The 22,543-nt window shown below is 38.6% G+C and overlaps 1 protein-coding gene across 1 annotated transcript in view; it reads right to left on the reverse strand.

The window, feature by feature from the left end:
- Positions 1-22,543, reverse strand: part of LOC124163594 (coiled-coil and C2 domain-containing protein 2A) — a 150,386-nt gene that overhangs the window by 38,328 nt on the left and 89,515 nt on the right. Inside the window, exons 7-12 of the mRNA XM_046540606.1 lie at positions 14,163-14,346; positions 11,908-12,354; positions 10,873-11,011; positions 9,278-9,413; positions 7,684-8,023; positions 1,777-3,302 (exon numbers count right to left, since the gene is read on the reverse strand). Of these exons, the coding sequence (XP_046396562.1) occupies positions 1,777-3,302; positions 7,684-8,023; positions 9,278-9,413; positions 10,873-11,011; positions 11,908-12,354; positions 14,163-14,346 (2,772 nt within the window). The remainder of the gene's footprint in view (positions 1-1,776; positions 3,303-7,683; positions 8,024-9,277; positions 9,414-10,872; positions 11,012-11,907; positions 12,355-14,162; positions 14,347-22,543) is intronic.

Genomic DNA, 22,543 nt, shown 5'->3' on the forward strand with positions numbered 1-22,543 from the left:
TGAAGGCTAGGATACAAGCTGCTATAGTTACTGTCATAGGCAAATTTAAGGGGGCACATGCCCCTCCCCCCCAGACGCTTAAAAAAATATACAAGATTTTTAATACGATAATACAATTATCATGATGTTCATTTTTTTGTGTATTACGGAGTTCCAATCGTTTAATTTAATATTAATAACTTTCATAACAAAATAAAGAGAATATATGTATTGTAATTCTTGTATTTTGTCTTTTATCTCAAATATGAGAAGACCTTTCAGACCCTTGCACCTCCCCAGAAAAAAATCCTGGATCTGCCCCAGGGTACTGCGGCAGAGCACATGCCGCAAAACACCTGGCGGAATTAGAATACCACTTTGAAATTGTCTGAGCTACCAAGGGGACACACATTGAAGTTTACTAACATAAATGGTCTAAAAAAAACTAATAACACTGGCCTCTGTAACAGCATCAAATTTAAATTATTATGTCAAATGGTTAATCTGTAGTAAGTTTTTATAATCAGGGCAAGAATTTATGCTCACCCTGTATTTTAAAATTGAAATATGATTAAATATTTACAATAAAACTTGCTTATAACGAATTTCAGGGGACCATCGTTCTATTTTGCTATAAATGGGATTTCATTGTATCCATAAGAAAGGAATTGGCCCTATAAATCACAGGATTGCCACCTAATATTCCATAAATTGTCTATATTTAAGCAAGAGTTCCATAAAAATTAAATATCCTCCCATGCTTTACATTCAACAGCTATTATGGGAAGGATTTTAAGATCAACCAGGGATACTGAGTTATAAAAAATATTGGGGTGGCCCATAGTGGGGGTCTCGACCCGGGAAATTTTTAAATAGTGAGTTTAAAGTTTTTAAAAGCTTTTTAGAAGAGTCATATGATCAACATTAGAACCCTGAAAACTTGACTCTCGATAACTGGACACTCAGGGGAAAATCAACAAGCCTGACACATTTTTTCCTCACCCCCATAACAAATTTTAGAAGGGGCTTAGCCCCCCTCAGGCCTCATGGAATTGGTGCCACTGAGATCAACAGTATGAGAATGTGGTGATGGCCACACTTAAGAACAACTGATGATAAGGTAAGGAACGGTTAAGTAGCGAAGATGGTCGTAATTTCTTTATATAAGAGGAAATTATTCCCCAAGGGACCATAGAATAGTTTTTAATAGTGGGGATTTCATATCATCCGATCTCATTATATGCAGGGAAATTAATATTGGCTATACCTTGAAAATTACACCAAGTGTCGAAACCATGGTCGGTTAAGTGATAAATAAATTAGTGTGGATATTACCATTTGTGCTTTAATCATGGATATAGCATTATTCCATAAAATTAAGCCTGAAACGATTTTATATATACCACCATGTTCCCCAGGGCTGGATTTACCTAAAGTTACGCTATAGGCACCTCTCCAGTTAGCGCCCCACCTCACTTGAGCCCCCCCTCTCCCCAATTTTTATGATAAGGCATATCCACTCGCATGAGGTGACATAAGCGGCCCCTTGGACTGCGTCACCCCTAGGCATGTGCCTATTTTGCCTTACAGTAAACCTGGCCATGATGTTACCATGTTCCTTAAAGCAAGAAAAAACTCCACAGAGAAAGACCATTTTTGTTATTTTAAGTAGAAGAACAACTGGCATAAGTCCAGGAGATCTAGATTCGATTCTTAGCCATGGCAAAGAATTTTTTTGATTGGAATTTTTGCAACCGAATTTTGTCAATTGAAAATTTCCTCTCGATAAAAGCTTACCGTTTCCCTCTTGAACTCCCACTCCGATAGCATGAGCTTGTATCTTTCCATCTCCAGCTCCCACTCCGCCTGCGCCTCCTCAGTCCTCTCCTCCACCTCCCGCTCCACATCCTCCTGCCACGCCCTCCACTCGGCTGCAAGAATCTCCTCCTCATCCAGCTCCTCCTCACTCTCCGTCTTTGCCACTCTCTCAGGTGCACCCTCCAATCGCACTCCATCCCCTGCATCAGCATGCGCATTTTCGCTCATCTCTCCCTTCCCACTACCTCCACCACCACTTCTCGATGTCCTCGGAGCAGGCACAGGCCTACGTTCACTCTCTGAGTCCCCACCTTTTCCTTCTGCAGTACGGCCGCTCTCACTTTGCTCGTGAGCCAGACCTGATAGTTCCATCGCCGCCGATAGTTCTGCTAAGTAGAAGGACTTGAGTCTTTCCCTCCTCCGTTGCCGACTGCTCATCTTCAGCTGGTTAAGCTTCTTTTCATTTTGGTTTTCATCTTTTCGGTTCCTTGACGAGGTGGGCCTGTTTCTGATGCCATCGCCACCAGGAAAATCAACGACAGGCTTTTCCGAAGCACCGGAATCATCTATTTTTCCCTCTGTATTCATTCGATGATAGTCATTTCTTGGGGTATCACCCATGCCTCCAAGCTGTACCTCCTCATTTGCCATTGCACGTTTCTTTTTCTTCTTCTTTTTCTTCCGAATGCCATCAGCAAGATCACTAACTATAGAACTCCTTTCATCATCAAGGTCGCCACGCTCAACGTCAAACTCCAAACCACGAGAACCTGCCGTAACTTTGTCACCATCACCCAATTCAATAAGCCCTTTGGCTCCCCTTGCTCCCATCAACCATTTTCCCCTGACTGATGTGCCTTCTTCAATTTTCTCTTTCATCTCCATCACATTATCACCCTTTTCTTCATGTTTTCCCTCCTCAGTCATCTTTTGGCCTTGTACTTCATTTTCCACCCAGGTTTCACCCATTTGTTCACCACCCTCTGATTTGGCTACGTCCAGACTCCTCTCTCTCTTGATGAATTTCCTCTTTGGCTTTGGGGGAGGAACAGATTTTCCATCCCCAATTTCTTTAGACTTGTCCTCCTTCTTCACCTTTTTGACTGAAATGTCTGTTTTAGGCTCCTCCACGCGGTATGTTGAGCTTCCATCTTCTCCGGCCGAGACATCTGATGCATGACCAAATGGATTTCCCACTTTTTTCCTCCTCCTCTGCATGCTCTCGGCTCTTATGTAGAGACGGAAAGGAGTGGATGAGAAACCCTGTTCTTGGCGAAGGAGTTTAAGGTCCCTCCATGCAAAGAGGAGCGACTCCAATGTTTTCCTGTCAGCTTTCCCTTCCGAGTCCCGCTCATGTCTTGCTCTCTTCAACTCTTCTAACTTGTGGTGAAGGAGTTGCTTCAAGGAGCTCAAATTATGCAATGGGTCTGGGAGAGTTTTTAAACTGTGAAGTCTACTAGAAACCCCATCATTTCCCCCTTCATGATTAGCATCTGAAGTATCACCTGAAAAAAAGCCACATAATGTATGTAATCATTATTAATTTATTCCTAGCAAGTATTGACCCCCAAGGTTATGAAAATCAAGTACATATCAACATTGTGATCAAGCCGCTGGGCCAAAATTGCCATCAGAGGACAGGTTTAGCCAGTTTCAAGGGAAGGGAGCTAAAATGATTGCAAAATGTTATAAATATATTTGTCTAAATTCAACTGATTAACAATTAAATACCATCACAATGCTGAATTCTTATCTCTTCTGATTAGATAAGTTCAACACTTATGATGTTGCAAAGCCATATTATTAGTTGTAATCCAAATGAAAATTAAATTTGGTAGGAAACATCTCTCTGAAACCGATTTTTTTTACTGTTATATGTCAACTTATTTATATATTTTTCTAACTAATGAACTTTGATTGGCATTAGGATTTCTTGCCTTCACAATTCCAATAAGTAGCTCATATTTCATTACTCCACCAAAGCTATCAATAAGCCTGGACCCAGAACAGAAGTTGAGTGCATACCTATATGCAAATAAGATTGAAAAGAACAATAATTAACTATATATAAAAACATTTCTCTAGTCATCATGTTTCAATACGCTAGCCAATTGTATTAGGCCTCACCAAAAACTTTTTTTTCTGAGAATTAGAATAAGAAAATTATATCCATACCCCTCTTAATTATTCACAGGTTCAGGCTTCAGTTCTCAGCAGTAAAAAAAACTTTGTGCTTTCCCATATAAATATTTATTTTAAAAGGAGTAAACACGTTTCACTGCAATGCAGCATCATCAGGGCTCAAGAGGAGGAATCAACATAAGGCTAAGGTTTCGACTCCCACCTGAATAGGTTGCCCCTATCCAGGACATGGATGTTCATGTATGTTTAATGGCTAAATGTTATGAAAACCCTGTAGTAAATTGAATGGAAATTAAACTAAGTTATTCCACATAAAATATTTATTAGAACTAGTGATGGGTCGATTCCAAAATTTTATCGATTCCGATCCCGATTCTGACATTTCGATTCCGATTCTACCGATACCGATTCCATCGATTCTGATGCCATAGGCTCGGAGAAAAATATGACTTAATTCCAGGCAACAAGAAAACCACTTTAAAAAATATTACTCTGTGAAACAGTCAGTTGACAAAAGCATGTTTCATATCATCACTATGTAATTAAAATATAATAGCTAAATTTCAAAACAGAACATACCTGAAAAGTGGTGTAACATGATAGTATTACTTTAGAATATTGGCACTCATAATATGTCGACCATATATAAGTATCCAAACTACAAGGGAAAGCCTGAGTACAGAAATTTTCATAGTTGTAATAAATATTACATATTGCATGTATGAACCATGTACTATTTGGCCCTTTCAAATTCTCAAGCAGAAAAACTAATTATTCTACATGCTCAGCCAGCAGGTTTTGACATCTCCATGTTACAGTATTACTGCCTGCAGAAAATTGCCTTTTGCTACACACTTGCGTGATTGGGCAAGTACTTTCCTACCAAAATTGCAAGATTATGGAGACTTTGGAATTTTTATTAAAAATTATATCAACAATTTTTTTGGATCTTGAATCTTCATGGAATTCGAGTGGACGAAGCGAACGAACTATAGAACTAAACTTTAGTTTTGTAGAGCCAAAAAAATTCTATACTTCTCACGTCATTTAATCAACCTTAAAATCTCTTGCTTTTTTTAAGTTCAAGAAAGAAACTAAACGCTACAAATGAATATCATATCGGACGGATGCAGTAATAAAAAAGGCTAAAAGAGCCTTTGTGGTGTGAAAACTCCCTCTTCCGCGCGACTCACCTCGGCGAAGGTGGAAAGGGAAAAAGGGTATCGGTTGTTGCCTTCCACGGAAACAGTTCATTTTTCTCTCGCTTAAGCATGCTGACTTAATCTCTTCACTTTACTTCAATACCCGAGGCATATTTCTTATGCGTGGGATGATTCCGAAAAATATCCAATCCTTAGTATTTTCACTCGAGTGATGCGCTAAATGTTCTTGTCGATCTATACATAATCCTTTTTAACATCCTCAGTTTAGTGTTTTAAGTCAATGAAGACGATTATCCATGCTTTAAATGACGATTTTAAAGACTAATGTTTTAAAAACTTGAAAAAATCGGCCTCAGTTACTGAGCCCGAGTTGCGCGGCGTGTAGCTCAGCCTTGACGCGCGATTGAAAAATCGCTCTTATTTCCGTCGTCGCAGACTTTTTTTCCAAGATTTCTAATTAGTGTTCTTTATAAATCTCTACTTTATATTGCGGTTCAAATTTTCCGAGTTATATTTTTCATAAACGAAAGATAATATCTACTTTGTCAAATTTCACGTGAAAAACGGGTCGGCCATTTTGCGTTCAGAGCCAAAATCTTGTCATTGAAAGTATAGGAAAAGCACCAGATCAAAGGAATATTGCGTTTTTTATTCCATAAAACTCACACCAACGCAAAACCACTTGGGTAAATTCAAAATTTTTTTAAGGAAAAACGATATCTCGCGTGGCATTGAAAATTGGTCATGCTTGGGCCACTGTATCTCACTAAAGGGTCGTATTAATATAAAATGACATATAAATCTATATCTGATAATGATTTATGAGTATTTACGCTAAGTTTCAAGTCTCTATCCCCTAAAAGTCATTTTGGACTTTATCCCAGCTTTTTCCGATTTCGGACCAGTGTGCGCCGTGTAGGAAGACGATCGGCCGCCGCGGCTGGCGTAAAGGTATTCGGCGCCCACGTCGACAACTATACTGTACATATTCGGCAAGCTGAAACTACCTGGCCAAGGCATTAGAATGACTTATCGGCTTTAAAAACTGCATTATTACATGAGTTCCATGATAGCGCTTCCTGTCGGCAGATTGCTGGACCTATTAGCCTCGAAAGCTCTGTAACCTTAACTACTCGACTCGACATTCGTAATGCTACTCGAAACGCTCGAGTCGAGTACCAAATACTCGATCGATTTGAATTTTCGAGTACTAGCACATCCCTAGAAGATGTGTTTTGTCATTACGATTGCGTGGCGCGAAAATTCAAATGACTGTTGGAAACGTGGTCGTATATTTTGTTGTTTGAAGTACTACTGGAATCGGAATCGATTTTTCACCATGGCAAGTACTCGTTTTCGATTCCGGTTCTTGGCCAAGAATCGAGGAATCGAAGAATCGAGGAATCGAACCGACCCATCACTAATTAGAACACTACCATGGTTTCGACGCTCCGCGTCATCCTCAAGATGCGGAGCCTCGAAACCATGGAAATGTTTTAATAAATATTTTATGTGGAAAAACATAGTTTAATTTTCATTCATTATGAATTAAATTCCATAAAGTAGCACCTCAAACCATCAACTTCCCCGGATGTAAAGACCAAGTAGCACTGTTTTTGGTGGTGTAAATAAATAAGTAAATAAATAAATAAATAAATAAGTTTGAGTCCTGATGATGCTGCAGTGCAGTGAAACATGTTGACTCCTTTTTAAATAAATATTCATGAGGAAAAGTGAAAGGTATTTTTACTTCATGTCCTACAATGGATTACCACAATGAATCAGCCTCTATAATCCATTTCACTTCAGTTCTTGCCAAGGGTGTACCCAGGATCAAAACTAGAGGGCAAGCAGTGGTTGTTCAAGTTGTAACTCAGAAAAAGTTAAGGAAACTGGAATTTCAAGAAAATTATGACAGCGCTTTATTAGTTTTAAAAATGTTCGCTCCAAAAATATTATTTTTATTGGATGTTTTATTCTAATATGGCTTTTCTTGGTTTGTTCAAAGAAGAAAATTTGTTCAAAACTTTCTTTATGAACTACATTTAATTTTGCTTCTAGAGAGGGGGGGGCAGGGTTCTGCTCTCTCCTAACGCATCAGCATCAGTCTCTATCAGGGGTGCAGCTAGGAATTAAGGCTAGGGGGGGTTTCAGGTGCAAATAATACTGGGGTGCTTGGGCTATTGCATACCTGCCAGGGTTAGCGGGAGGTGCGGAGGCCTTCCGCCAGAAAAAATGAAGATAAATGGTTCAAAATGGTAATTTTTACGGCCTTCTGAGGGATATTTTATTCATCCTCACACTATTCTATAAGCAATACTAATCCAATTAAGTAAAATAGATTTAACTTAAAAATTTCTGTGAGCTCTGGGGGGGGGGGGGTTTATCCCCCAAAACCCCCCCCACCTCGCTGCGCCACTGGTCTCTATAATTCATTTCACTTCAGTTCTCGCCAAGGGCGTACCCAGGATCAAAACTAAAGCTGGCTAAAACAAAGCTAAAAGCTGGGTACGCCCATGGTTCTTGCAGCCATTGATGAGAAAAATCCTCAGTTTTAACCAAGGCCATTGGGAAAGCTCACCACCATTAGACTGCACTTGCTGCTGCAAGCTCGTGAGTTGACCTGTCAGCTTTCTCTTCTCATCCCTCAGGTTTTCCACCTTCTCGGCAAGCAATTTGGCCTTCCCTGCAGTCCGCCTTGACTCCCACTCAGCCCAGAGAGACCGGAGCCTGTGAGCCAGGACATGCTCCTTGGAGAACAATGGATGATGTGCAAACTCAACTGAAAGGATTTCCACCTCAAGCAGGCAACCCCTCCGCCTCTTGCTTCTCGTCAGCGTTCCACGGCCAAGTTCAATCTCCTGACTGATCACTTCATAGAGGTCGTCTTCAAAGCCTTTGCCAAACACTCCCACCATTGCCTGAAACCAAAAACAATGGTTATAAACAATCATCGTTAATGAACTGCAATATGGGGTTACATTAACGATTGTTTCATAAGATGAAAAAATTTCATTGCCAAAAATATTGCTTTCATTTACTTGGAAATACATATTATAGGTTTGGGCAGTATGTATCCTGAATGTGTGATATTCACCCATCTGTGACTTAGTCTGTGGTGAGTTCTAGATGTGATAATTTCACATGAACATGAATGCACTGAATAAACTGCACATGAGAAATTAATTTTAAGGGCTATGATTCTGCACATAATAATTTAAACACATAGAAAATGTTTAACATTTTAAAGAACTCTACAGTGGAAAATTCATACATTCAGTCTCAAGTGAGCCATTGCTTAGCATATAGTAAAATTAAACCTTCAATCAGTTCTCATGTTCCCAAAAGGATGAATTCATTCCCCAGACCCTCCAATAAATCAGACAATTAATATAAAAACTATTGCATTTGAACCCTTGAATCCTGATTAGTGGCCAATACAGGAAAATTATTAAAGTTCATGAGAGACATAAATAGGGTGGTTTCCTATTTTTTTAAATTGCCTAAATTGAAAGATTATTACTCCTGGAGTATGCATTTCACGCTATTAGATTTTTGAATGACGACATTCATTTTTCGCTATTAAATTAAATGAAAATTGAAAATTTTCAAGCGCGCGAAAATGCGACGGCTAAGTATGAATGTTGGGAAAAGCCTGTGTGACGTCATTCTGGTTCCTGCTGCCGCAAAGTGAGGTGACCTTGGGGTGAGGATGTGTGTGCCGCTGAGATGCAGGCTGCTAGCAGGTAGCAGAGTACCCTGCTAGCAGGTAGAGCTTGATTCAATTAAGGATTATTAATACCTTATCAAACGAAGGAAACTTTCCAACCATAGGCAGTTTTAATAGGTGATAATTAAGACATGTTTCCCTGAGCTCTGTTTCTCATGCATGCATTGGTAATCTCAGATGGTGTAAAACTCCTATGTACTCGTATAGAAACTAGGTCCCTGTGACGTCATGTGGAGTGGCATCTCATGGGTGCCAATCTGGCCTTTTTCAAATGCAGTTAAAAATTGATCATTCCCATTCGTCTAAACTGGGATTTCTAAAACCAAATAATTTGTGTATTATGAATACACTAATGGTGGGTAACGAATGGCAATCAATGCCTTCCGTTTTCTTTGATGAAGGAAACTACCTTATTGATGAACTGGTGAGCATATAAATTGCATACCGGTCTATACTCAATCTGTAGTCCAGGAGGAAGATCCCACGATGAAGACGAGAGAGGAATGTGAGGAGGTCTGAGAGCATGTGAACGAATAGGATTCGGCAAAGCCAGCAACTCACCATCTTCTCCAAACCAATGCCTGCAAAAATCATGCAATTTTGTAATGTGTAGATATTTATCTGTTACAGTGCTAACTTGCAACAAGCAGTTCTCAACAGTACTTCAAATGGAAATAAATCAGTCCCACCTCTCAAATTTCAATGACACAGAACCAGGTTTTGATTTTGCTACAGCCATTATTTAAGTCTCTAAACTTACATCCATCCAACCAACACAAAAGTATTCTCAATCAATGAGTAAATTATTTTTAGCAGGCACATCACACACTAGTAAAAAAATTAGAAAAAAATGCTCAGCCCATTTCAGATACTTTCCTTAAAAAAAATAACAAAAATATGGAAGAGTGATGTTCTAGTAAGTAGTGTGATTCAATACTGATTGATAAGTCCTAGGTTCAAATTCTGGGTTAGGTCATCAGACACCCCCAATCAAAAATCCTTGAAGTGCGAGGTGGACAAGGGAAAGGATATGAGCCCTATCCTGAATATGTAATGTTTACACACCTGTCACATAGTCTGTGGTGAGTTCTACCTTCACGTACCCAAACAAACTTTTAGGTTGAACCACCCATTCGTTGGGTTGAGTTAGTGATTGAACAAAAACATAAGTTCCATTTCAAAAGTTAATAAGGAGTCATTCAAATACTACGCAGAATAATTTTTACCATTTTTAAATCCCTCTATCCTCAATAAAAGAAAAAAATATGATATTTGACCCACACTCTCTCTAATGGAATAAGGCAATTAGATATGCACATATTCTCTTTCTTAAATGCTTCTGCAGTATCTTCCCTACAGTTTTGGGTCCTTACATATTCAAAACCTGAATTAAAAATAGAATAACAATGCAGTACAGAGACAGACACCAGCTCCAGTCAAGGTACAGTGCTTGGGGGTAAGATAACAAGTTTTTAGCAATGAAATATGACCATAGCAAAGGGGTGGGGCTTTTGATGATGTACTGGATTAATCCTCCATCAATGCAAGGCTGAATACAAGAGTAATGCTGGTGTAAGTGCCGCTAAAAAAAATTGGGGGGCATAAAAAAAAATCTTTCTACATACTGGAAGAGAGGGATTGATTACTTTTGAAGGAACAGGCATCCATCTATAACCCATTATATTTAATAAAAAAGGACCTAAAATTTTGTTCAACCCCAAAAAATACAAATCTTACGTTAGTTTTTTTCAGATGTCCCAGCACTCCTACATCGGGCATTGTCAGGAATTCCTAATTAATCCTCCACAAACAATGCCTCCTCTAATAATTAAATAGACTTTAATTTAAATATACTATTTTGTATGACACAAGCTGACCATGAGCCACCGCCAAGGAAAACTCTTATTTAATGGGCATCTCTCGATCTAGGCCCTCTACTCAACTACATACATATATACATATGCCTATATACTATATATGTATACATATGCCTATATACTATATATGTATACATATGCCTATATATACAACTATACATACCTTTTTCCTTCAGATAATATCCTGTTCTCAAGCCGAGCACAATTGATGCTGGACATGAGTGGCTTTGAAGGAAGAAGTTCCTCTTCTCCTAAAAAACTATTCTTATCAAATCCTGGTGGAAACCTATCCTCAATGGGTGCTAGGAAAAAGGAAGTCATTTTAATTAACATTGAGATCAAGAATTCCATTTCACAATCCAGAGAATATGGTCAAGGTCTTGCTGAAATTTCTCATTCAAAAAGTGATTAATTTAACTTTTCTATTTATCATACTCAACTCTCCACTAAATATTAAGCCAGTGAAGAACTCTTGTACTACAGCCAACCCAGTTATGAATTTTGGTTGAATAGATAGACACAGCATAAGTAAAAATTGTAATCCCTGCCTCCCATAGATTTTTCACTCTTTCATTTGAATTGCAAAAATACAGTTTCTTCAGCTATATTTGACTACTTTACCATATTACTAGCCAAATTTCATAATAGGTCCTTCATCTGCACGTAAAAATGCAGTCATTTTGTGACCTAACATGATAAATAAAATCCACCTTGATTCAAGTTTTCCTTGAAGTGTATGACCGATGATTTGTTTAAAAGTTTTTACCAAGACAGTCATTTCAACACGAATGAGGAATCTAGATGCTCACTTTTATGGTTCAATGAGTTAATTTTAATTCTATTTTTGCGACAGCAAATATATTAACACCTGACATTAGTGAAAGCATAACTTCCCATAAAAATGTAAAATTAATGAGCCTTTCACTCGTACTGATGATTTTCTCAAAACAGTTGGCACTTTTTTTCAAATACAAAATTAAATAATGACAGCAATCATTGTAAAAGTTAGGGCAAAAAATTGGCCACGTCATTCAGAATATTTAAATAATAATAATAAAAAGTAAACTGATGATATTAATTCGCAATAAAATAAATTTTCATATGAAATTAAATCCACTGATAATATATTGTTATTTATATTTCAGAATTATATGTAATATGAATCAGATAAAAAAGCATACATTTGGAGTCAACTAACCTCTACGCGAGGAAGGGTAAAAATATGCCTCTTTCTCCCAAAGAATGGCTTCCTTGAGTGACCAGATTACATCCCCAGAGGATGACATCTCCCATCCAATTGGCTGTGGATCTGAAGGAGTTCCAAGACCCAGCTGCTCCATGGTCAGCAACTTGCTACCCGAGCCTTTCCTCGATGATCCCTTTCCACTGGAGACCCTCTCCTCTTCATCAGATTGTCTTTTACTTGTCATTGATCTCCCACTTGCAGGTCTCCTTTGGACCTTTGACCTGCTACTTGCCACATCCACTTCTTCATCTCCTTCCATTCTATTCTGATCTCCATCCTCATCACCGTCCAAGATGGTATCACTTTCCTCATCCGCTGTGTCATCCCCGGTGGCGATCCCAATAACACTCTTCTTGGGAGAGATGCTATATGTACCTCCACCACCCGCTCCCTCGCTGCCTAAAGGAGTCGTAAGGTATCATAAAGAATAATGAGTATTAAATTTAAAACTATTACTAAAAATTAAAAACTGGACTAACCTATCTGTATTAACACGTTGCGTAGCGGGGTATTTAAATTCCTAGGAACGCCGAGATTGGAAATATGTGCCTATTAGGGCGTAATGCCTTTGGTTTAAACATGGTTAAAAAGCTAATGTTTAGAATATAACTTTACCCAATCACACGTTATGATGCATCAATTCATTATGAATAACGAACAACATCTGAAAACATACTAATGAATACGTATTGTACGCTTTAAAATTGTTTAGGTTGACGTGCCTAAATGACGAGAAATTTCGTCATCCGTCCGGAACGTTCGGGAAAAAAATGATGAGAATTCTCGCCATCCGTTCGCAACATGTTATTACAGATAGGTTGGTCCAGTTTTTTGGTTCTCATCCACTCTCAAATCAGAGCTTAAGATAGTAAGAATCAGTACCCAGGATAATTTGTTCACAACCTAAAATGAAAACTTTACCAGGGCATAATTTGCATTGCATACTTCAAATAGGATGATTTTATGGATCCAATCCAGTGGTATAGCTAGGAATTTTGTTCAGGGGGGGGGGGGGGCAAAACCAGGGGGGAAAATATTTTAAAAACAGGGTACTAAGTAGAGGGTTTTAAACTAATTTTAACACTTTTCATAATCGAAAAAAATTCATTTGTTAAAGAAATATTTTCTAAATTCATGATCTTTCAATATTTTGTTTTCTTTTATGAAGGAAAATAATTGTGTTTTTATATTTCGGGTGGGTCCAACCCCTTCCCTTGGCTACGCCACTGGTCCAATCACTTGTAAGATAACATGATGTGCCTCTACAGAGTCATAAAACTCTAATAAGAATCATTAATAACTTATAAAAATCATACAAAACTGAGGGTGCAAAATGAAACAATTGAAAAAGAAGTGGAACAAATAACTGATACCTATTAATGGTCGTGCACTTGAAGTTCGAAAGAATTTTCACTGCCTATCTTCTAGGATGTTTTTACCCCTGTGGAATGTTTTTATATACTTTAAGGAAAAGCAAGTAGAGGAAGATAATTTTCATAGTTATAATCTTTTTACTACATGGCAATGAAGAATTCTATTTGAAAAAGGGTATTCTCCGTAATACTCTTCTCTGATTGAAAAACAAATAAATACATTTGTTATCACACCACCCTGCTTCATGCGCATGGCCTCAGAAAAGCAAACAGCAATAGCTAAAATCGGATTCGTCCAAGAGTACGGTGTGGCATCACTCCATTTGCTGGAAAACTTTTTTGAGTCATAATACATACATATGCTATTTATTAAACTGATAGCGATTAAATAATTCCTGGAGCATAGGTCATGTCATATACGTAATGCAAAAAGTTGTTTGCCAACTTTTCGGTTTATTTTAAAACCTTCATCGGGGCTTAGGGTTTGCACGTATTTGTTTTTTGATAAACAAATAACTCCAATTAAAAAAAAAAGTGAAATACTAACTTGTTATTGAAGTTATTTGTTTATCAATTAACAAATATGTGCAAAAATAAGCCCTGATGATGGTTTTCAAATAAACCGAAACATTGGCAAACAACTTTTTGAATTATATGACATGATCTACACTCCAGGAATTATTTAATCATTAATTAAATGGAGTCAAGATCAGAGAAAAAAGAAAATTGAATTAAACTAATAGTATTTTCAATAATTGATTATACCGTCATATTGTTAATAATATGACGGTATAATCAATCGTAATATAATTGTTATAGCCGTCCATCACTCACCTGAACTTTTATCGGAGTTTTCTTTTATAATATGTTCGGCACTTGTTGAAGGCCTTTCAAGACTGAACTCTCTCGCTTTAACTTCAGGCTTCACCTCAGCGTGACTGTCTCTCCTGGTGAAAAAATCTTGAATTCTGTCCATAGGACCACGCTCACTGGCAACTTGGTCAACAGAACTTTCATCCTGCAAAAAAATGAAATAAACAGTAGGTTTGGATAAAAATTATGCCTAGCAGAAGGAATTTGACACACCACCTCATCTGTATGTCAGGTTATTAACGATCTTGATGACTTCTGAGCGATGGTGAACTCTAACAAAAAAAAAATAATATACTACTGATGCTCCCAAAAACTGTAAGACTAGCTGTAAGTAAATTTGACGTGAAATTAACGCAAAAGTCTGAGGGAACATCGAGACTCATTATCTGATATGCCACTGCGATGATTACGCTAATCGTCAAAATCTTAATCAACTATATAGCTTTAATTTACCGGACTTAGACTTCCAAAAGGCAAACCGTGTCGGAAAAAAATCTTTCGGAGGTATGCGGGTTGTCTAAACTCGATTTTTTTGTCACTTGGCACATATCGTAAAACCATAGATTTCCTGGCATGAACTTCAAATTCCATTGGCATGTGCGGACAGTTAAATCCATTGTTTGCTACCACTAGGGGCGCAGCTAGGAATTAAATCTAGGGGGGGTTTTAGGCGCAACTAATACTTACGGGTGTGGGGGTATTGCATACCCACCAGGGTAAGCAGGAGTTGCGGGTGCCCTCCTTCAGAAAAATTTGAAGAATAATGGTTCAAAATGGCGAGTTTTACGGGTTTCTGAGGGGTATTTGATAAATCCTAGCAATGCTGTAAGTATAATACTGATCCAAATAAGTAAAATGGATTAAGCTTAAAAATTTCTTAGCTCTGGGGGGTTTATCCCCAAAACCCCCTCCCCTCGCTACGCCACTGGCTATGGCCGTAGATAAAATGGATTTGTCTCCATAGTTTTTTTCCGTGATTCGCATGAATTTTCGAAACATTATAAACTTTCAGGGAGGCATTGGCTCGCATCATCTGATTTTGAAAAAATACTTACAATCAGAGACCTTGATATCAACCAACAATTTTTCCGCAAAGGGCAAATTTGATCGCGAAAAAAGTTATTTCCGGCCCACCTTAATGCTCATTAGTTCTTTTTCCGTAGTGGACTACGGCGTCGCGCAGAGGAGTTGGAGATAAGGAATGAAACTTTCCATTAAAATCGAAAATCGAGTTTTAATATTCAAAGATCAAGGAAATCGAGATCGAGCCATGATCTTCGATTTTCGATCAAAACTCGATTTTTCAGCTTCGATCTTGACTATTTCGTCGGATCTCAGCAGCGTCAGTGGCGAAGCGATGGGGGGATTGGGGGATAAGAACCCCCCCCCAGAGCTCAGAGAAATTATTAAGTTTAATCCATTTCACTTAATTGGATTGATATTACTAATAGAATAGTGTGAGGATTAATAAAATATCCCTCAGAAAGACGTAAAACTCACCACTTTGAACCTTTTATCTTAAAATTCCGCAATTTATTAATCTCGCACATACCGCTTATCCTGGTGGGTATTCCATACCCCCCACACACCCTGATATTAGTTGTACCTAAACCCCCCCCCAGCCTTAATTCCTAGCTGCGCCCCTGAGCGGCGTCATTATCGGCCAATCATAATGTCATCCGTTCCACGTGAAAGACGTTTCTATAAGGCCAACAAAATTGGGAAGGTGAGCCCTAAATCATCAAGAAAGCATCAAAATCAGTTGATCTTTCTTAAAACTTTTAGTGGAGCCGAATGGTTCCAAGCGGTGATCCCAAAATTTTTATGTGCGTGGATTTTCTAATTTTTACTACTAATCAATCATGTATTCTGAGTAGAATTTTTTTCCCACCACTCAAATGTATATTTCCACTATTCAAATGTAAATTTTTTCGATTGAATAATAAATCACGTCTTTGAGAGAACTGTATTTAAAAAAAGGGCCGTTTATTTTTTCCATTAATCGATCTTTGATTCAAATCTCCAATTTTATTGAAAATTGGAGCTTTTCTCTAAGATTAAAAATCGATCGTTCGAAAAATAGATTTCGATCGAAAATTTTCAATCAGGAGTAGGTACCACTAAATGAAAGAATTACAACAAAGGCTTTCTTATGAAACATACTCTGATTAATCGATATTTTATCTCAAATTTCGATTTAAGTTGAAAAGTCGAGCTTCTCATTTCAATCAAAAATCGATATCTTGAACAATCGATTTTGATCGACAATTTTCCATCACAAGTGGAGACTACTAAATGCGGTAATTGTAACGAAGGCGTGCCCTCTGAGACGGAAAAAAGAGCATCGGGCGTGGAAAGACGATGGCATCCCCTTCGGAATAATCCAGTGACGATTCTTTTTCGCACCGGTGGGATTTTTCGAAGGCAGCAGATGCTCTTTTAAACTCATCACCGGTGCCATTTAAGGAAAAAACTTATATATATATATATAAAGAATCCAGGGATTCGGTGGCGACTGGCTTTGAGGAAGAGAGGAGGGGCTTTTAATGTGGGAGTCGGAAGGAAGCACCCGGCCAAGTCGTTTCGCGCGGTGCCCATGCGTTCCTTAGCATCTGCTCGTCCTCCTCCCGAGGAGATAAAACCGCGTGTGCCCAAGGAGGTGGCACGAAGGGCGGCTGGCTAGATGGCAAGGGACTCCGGCTGTGTATCGTAGCGCAACGCAGAATGTGCCCGGGGCTGCCATGGCTTGGTTGAAAATTCGTAGCTTTTCGAACAATATTTTGAAGGGTTATCGATAATAGGGTAGTTTCCTTCATCAAAGAAAACGAAAGGCATTGATTGCGAGTCGTTACCCACCATTAGTGTATTCATAATATACAAATTATTTGGTTTTAGAAATCCCAGTTTAGACGAATATTAATGGTAAATTCTAACCTCATTTGAAAAAGGCCAGATTGGCGCCCATGCGATGCCATTCCACGTGACGTCACAGGGACCTAGATACTATACGAGTAGTCGGTAGTTTTACATCTTCTGAGATCACCAATGCATGCATGTGGCACAGAGATCAGGGAAATATTTCTTAATAATCACCTATAAAAATTGCCTATGGTCGAAAAGTTTCCTTCGTTTGATAGGGTATTAATAATCCTTATTTAAGCCAAGCGCTACCTGCTAGGAGGGTACTCTGCTACCTTTTAGCAGCCTGCATCGTATCGCACTATGGTGGCCTTACACGGCGGTAGCCGGAACCAGAATGACGCCACACGGGCTTTTCCCACCATTCATACTTAGCCGTCGCGTTTTCGCGCGCTTTAAAATTTTCACTTTTCATTTAATCGCGAAACGATATTTAAAAATCGAAAAGCGTGAAATACGTACTCCAGAAGTTAATCTTTCGATTAAGGCAATTAAAAAAATAGGAAACCACCCTATTCTCGATGGAATAATAAAAGCATTATTTGTAACCAGTGGCGCAGCGAGGGGGGTTTTGGGGGATAAACCCCCCCCCCAGAGCTCATAGAAATTTTTAAGTTAAATCTATTTTACTTAATTGGATTAATATTTCTTTTAGAATAGTGTGAGGATTAATAAAATATCCCCCAGAAGGCCGTAAAAATCACCATTTTGGACCGTTTATCTTAATTTTTTCCGGCGGACGGCCTCCGCACCTCCCTCTTACCCTGGCGGGTATGCTATACCCCAAGCCCCCACTATTAGTTGCGCCTGAAACCCCCCTAGCCTTAATTCCTGGCTGCGCCCCTGTTTGTAACAACAATAATCTTAAAAACACAAATAACGTTAGAGGGAGCGTGGTAGCCTAATGGGTAGAACGCTTGGTTGATAGTAGAATGCTAGAACGATCGAGGTATTCCGGGTTCAAACCCCAGCTGAAGGAAGCCTTCGGAAACCTCCAAACAAAATCTTAGAAGTGAGAGGTGGCCCAGAGATGGTCCAGTTGGCCCAACACTAATTAAGTTTGGGGATCGTGGTACCCTAGTGGGTAGAACGCTTGACTGCTAATCGAGGGATTCCAGGTTCGAATGCCGGGTGAAGATTTCAGGAGGAGGCCCAGGGAAGGAAATAGCCTCCAAACTCCGAACGCCTGAAATTCACACGCCTGTGACTTGGTTCGATGTGAGCTCTTCCCTCACATATCCTTACCAACCTTCGGGTTGAATCACTGAGTGAAGTGAGTTAAATAACGTTAAATAAAATATTGGATTGATTTTTCGATCATTTCGTAGTACCTTTATTTAACAGGACACACTTAGCTTCTGGGGGAGCCTGATGATAACTTAAAAAGTCGAAATTCGCAAGTAAGTTTCTCGTGGAACACAAAATTTTCACTTTAATCTCTAAAATTATTTTCACTGGGCCTTGAAGTAAATAAATATTTTCAGCCAAACCCATGTCTGAAGATTAATTTTTTTTCCAAACTCCATACGAAGTTTTCATTAACAACTAAATAACTGCGTATGAGTGTTATAATTCAGAAAAGGATGAGCCCATTATGAGCCTCCGAGAATGCTTCCCTGAAACGGCCACGATAAGAACTTCCGCTCATCTCCTCTCCACATCTCCCTCAATCCTGGCCCAAAGGTGCAGCATACGCAGATTCAACCTCCCGAAAGCCTTCTGGACTTCCCACACCTTGTCCTCCCCAACCCCGCAATGCCAAATGTTCGGCACACGCGGCAAAGGTGCTACAACAGTCCTTCTGAGCGAAACAAAAAGAACTTATGGTGGTCGGAGGGGTAGGGGAGGACGTAGGCCAATTAAGCCTGAATCACACGATCACTTTTTCCAACCCTCACAATGATAGCTCCAGTGAAAGGTTTTCAGGGATCAAAAGAGTGATCGCTCTTTTAGGTAGATATGAAGTTATAGAAATATTTCTGGTGCATACAGGCAGAAAATCTTGATTTTTTTGTGAAAAAAGTTTTTTGTTACCTAGTTCGATACCCAAGAAAAAACAGTTTTCATGGTAACTGGCAGTGGGGTAGCTAGAAATTTCGTTCGGGGGGTAGGAGGTACAAAATCAGGGGGAAAATTTTTGAAAAACAGGGTAAGTACTAAGTATATGGTTTCAAAATAATTTTAACACTTGTCATAATCAAAAAACTTCAACTGTCAAAGAAATATTTTGTAGATTCATGATATTTCAATATTTTGTTTTCCATTCTGAAGGAAAATAATTGTGTTTTTATATTTTGATGGGTGGGGGGGGGGTCCGCACCCCCATAACGGACTACTCCCCTTGGCTACGCTACTGGTAGCTGCAAAGTACATCCAAAAAATATTTTCGTTGCCTTAGCTCAGTAACTAAGGAGTTACGACCCCTTGTTTATAAGAAGTTTCGACCCCATGTTTATGTAACAAAAAATGCCAAAAATTGTCTTTTCTACCACCTCCTAAAGTACTCCAGATTTCTCCTGAAACGCCCTGTACTATTAAAAAAATCAACGCGATAGGCTTGCTTATTCTTGGTAGATATTTTAGCTCACTGTTTTAGCAATACTTATTGGTAGAAAGAAATAACTGAATCATTTGGCGCGCCGTACCGCAGGCGAATTAAAGCTTTGCGGGTAAACAATGTTCACTACAACCAGCCAGTTAACAATATAAAAATTTTGGAACGCATTTGTTTGTGCTGTGGAAGTTGTGCGTTGTTTGTGTTAGCAGAAAATATATTAATATTGAGAAGAACACTGATTAAAACACCAAAGGATGAAGTTAGCCATGAAAAAGTATTTGACTTAGCCGGGATACGAACCCGGATCTCCCGATTGCTGGATGATATTTTCATGGCGAACTTCATCCTTTGGTGTATTTAACTTTGCACCCGTGCGCGTGACTGCGTACAAAGTCACTTGTTCCTGCAGTACTGTTTGAAACATTTTTCATATAACTATTAATAGCAGAATATTTTTTTTGCAAATTTCTAATATTTTACCGACTTTCATTTAAATATTTTTCAAATTATTATTGGTTGCAATTAGCAAATTTTATAATTTTGTAAATATTTTGGCTATCTTTTTTTAATTGGACATAATTTATTAAAGAATTCACTTTTTTATTTATTAAACGATTCACCTAGGAACAATGCAAACGTAACAAATGATTTTTTTAAACGTATTTACAGTAGTCAAACTTAGGCTTGCTTATTCTTAATAGACTTCCAGAGTCTGCAACTCTTGGAGACCCCGTCACGCTATTTCCCACCCACCGACCCGACCTCTACAGTGTGGGTGGGGACACGAGGAGTTTGCTCCTTTCCGTGAACCTCTCCACCCATCACAGAGATGCGCCCGCTCAGATAGTCCCATTCATTAAACAGGGAGAGGCTCCCATGCCTCATTCACCTCCACCTCCTCACCCACGCCTTGGCTCGTGTGTGTAGTGGAAGGATTGTTTCGTTAACGGCTCCGTGAGCAAGTGACCGCCCCCTTCGGAGTGCTTCCTCCCTTAAAATATTCATTCACCTCCCTTTGCCCCCGATGACGACAGGAATCATCTTTTTTCTCCTGCGTCTTTTAATATCTTCTGCTTGGTCTCATTTGGGGCGTCTAGGGTCAGCGGATCTCATGGGTGAAGGGTCTTCTTGCGCCTCCGTCGCGTCGGTCAGGTATGAACGTTTTCTGTACGGTGGCATCCGTGTTCCGCACATTTTATGGACGTCAGAATGGGCCGAAAAAATGCCCACTAATCTGTACATCAGGGTATATATTCCGAAAATGACCAGTTGTTGTTTGGTTGTTCGTTTTGCGAGAAGAATTTTAAGTAAGAGAAACGGGCTACTTTTCCTCGTGAGACCTTATTTAGAGCTTGCTGCCGCTATAATGATAACAATACGTCTTTATTGGTCCAGATTGGGACTAGGAAGTCACATCTTCTTTGTAACCTCTCGCCATACATAAAATATATTTACAGAGAAATACATTATCGAGTTACCAATTGAAATTAAATGATGTCAAATTAGTACAAAAGAGACACTGACGTATGCTTTATAAAATGCAATATGATCTAACAATTTACATTTACCAAGTGAATAAAGATATGAACAAACGTGGGAAAAACCAGAATATATTGACGTTCGTTCTTATTGGAAGAAACGTCCACATAATAAGGGGTAGTGAAAACTTACGAAAAATTACAGAGAAAGAGCTAATGTAAATATGGATGTATAAAAATACAAGGCAATTTCACTCAGTACCTATGGTATATATGGGATGCTTATGGGATAGGCTTAATCAGCGAGCTGGAGCGCGAGCAGCTTGATTTTGTCAGTTACATCCAATCAGTCAGCTTAAATTTGTAGCAACAAACTTAAATTTTTAGTTAAAAAAAGATGCTATAGTTTTCATTAAAAAAGCAATAGTACCAATAATCTGTTATTCACACCGATGAAAAAATCAATGAAATGCAAGTATGAATAAATATGCAATTTATTTTTCATAATCCACTTCCTGATTTAATACAGACATGGTTAAAATTTTGGGTTGCCAATATGGCTTGATTTTTATTCATTCATGTTGTCTAGCCATTGACCGCATCGTCCTATCAGTTTTCATTAATATAAATGCACCTTATTCTTATAATCATTGTATATGATTCGTATTTACATTTAATGTATATTCATGTGTACATGTATTTTATTCGTTTTATTTATCTTTAAGTGTAAACTAATTATGTTTTTTATGCTCATTTTAATTGGGATTCACCCGCGAATTAATTTAAATAATTAAAAAATTCAATCGTTGGATCAAATGGCAAGGCATACAATGGGGCTGACCTTCTTATTGAACGTTCACATTTGAATCAGGGCACTCTTTGCTGGGCGGATGTGTCGTGGAGAGGGTAGCCGCTCATCTAACTAAGATCTCCTCGGCTCGTGCCGCAGGGTTAATCATTTTAATTCGCCTTCCGCCGTTCACGGTTGGAGGTTCGAGCGAGGTGAAACGGAAGGTAGAAAGGGGGAGGAAGGGCGGGGTGGGATTCCCGTGTTTATACCTCCCTAGCTGACCCGGCGAACTTCGTACCGCCTAATAATCAATGAAAATTTAAATTAAACCATCTATAAATAAATTGCGGGCGTACAGATTTTTATAATTTTTAACTTATTATAATAAAAAAAAAATAAAAAAATAAGTATTACAATGTCTTGTTAGAAAGACCTTTTCTTTATTCAATCTACATAGGGTAGACTGAGGCACTCATATGAGGATTTTTACAGTGAAATTTTTAATTTTCCTTTTTTAATTTAGGAAATTTTAGACTTTTTGGTCTTTTAAAGCCGTAAATAAACTCAAAATGTATTTATTTGTTGCCCTATTTGTGTT

This window comes from Ischnura elegans, chromosome 8, assembly GCF_921293095.1.
Source record: "Ischnura elegans chromosome 8, ioIscEleg1.1, whole genome shotgun sequence".
NCBI lineage: Eukaryota > Metazoa > Arthropoda > Insecta > Odonata > Coenagrionidae > Ischnura > Ischnura elegans.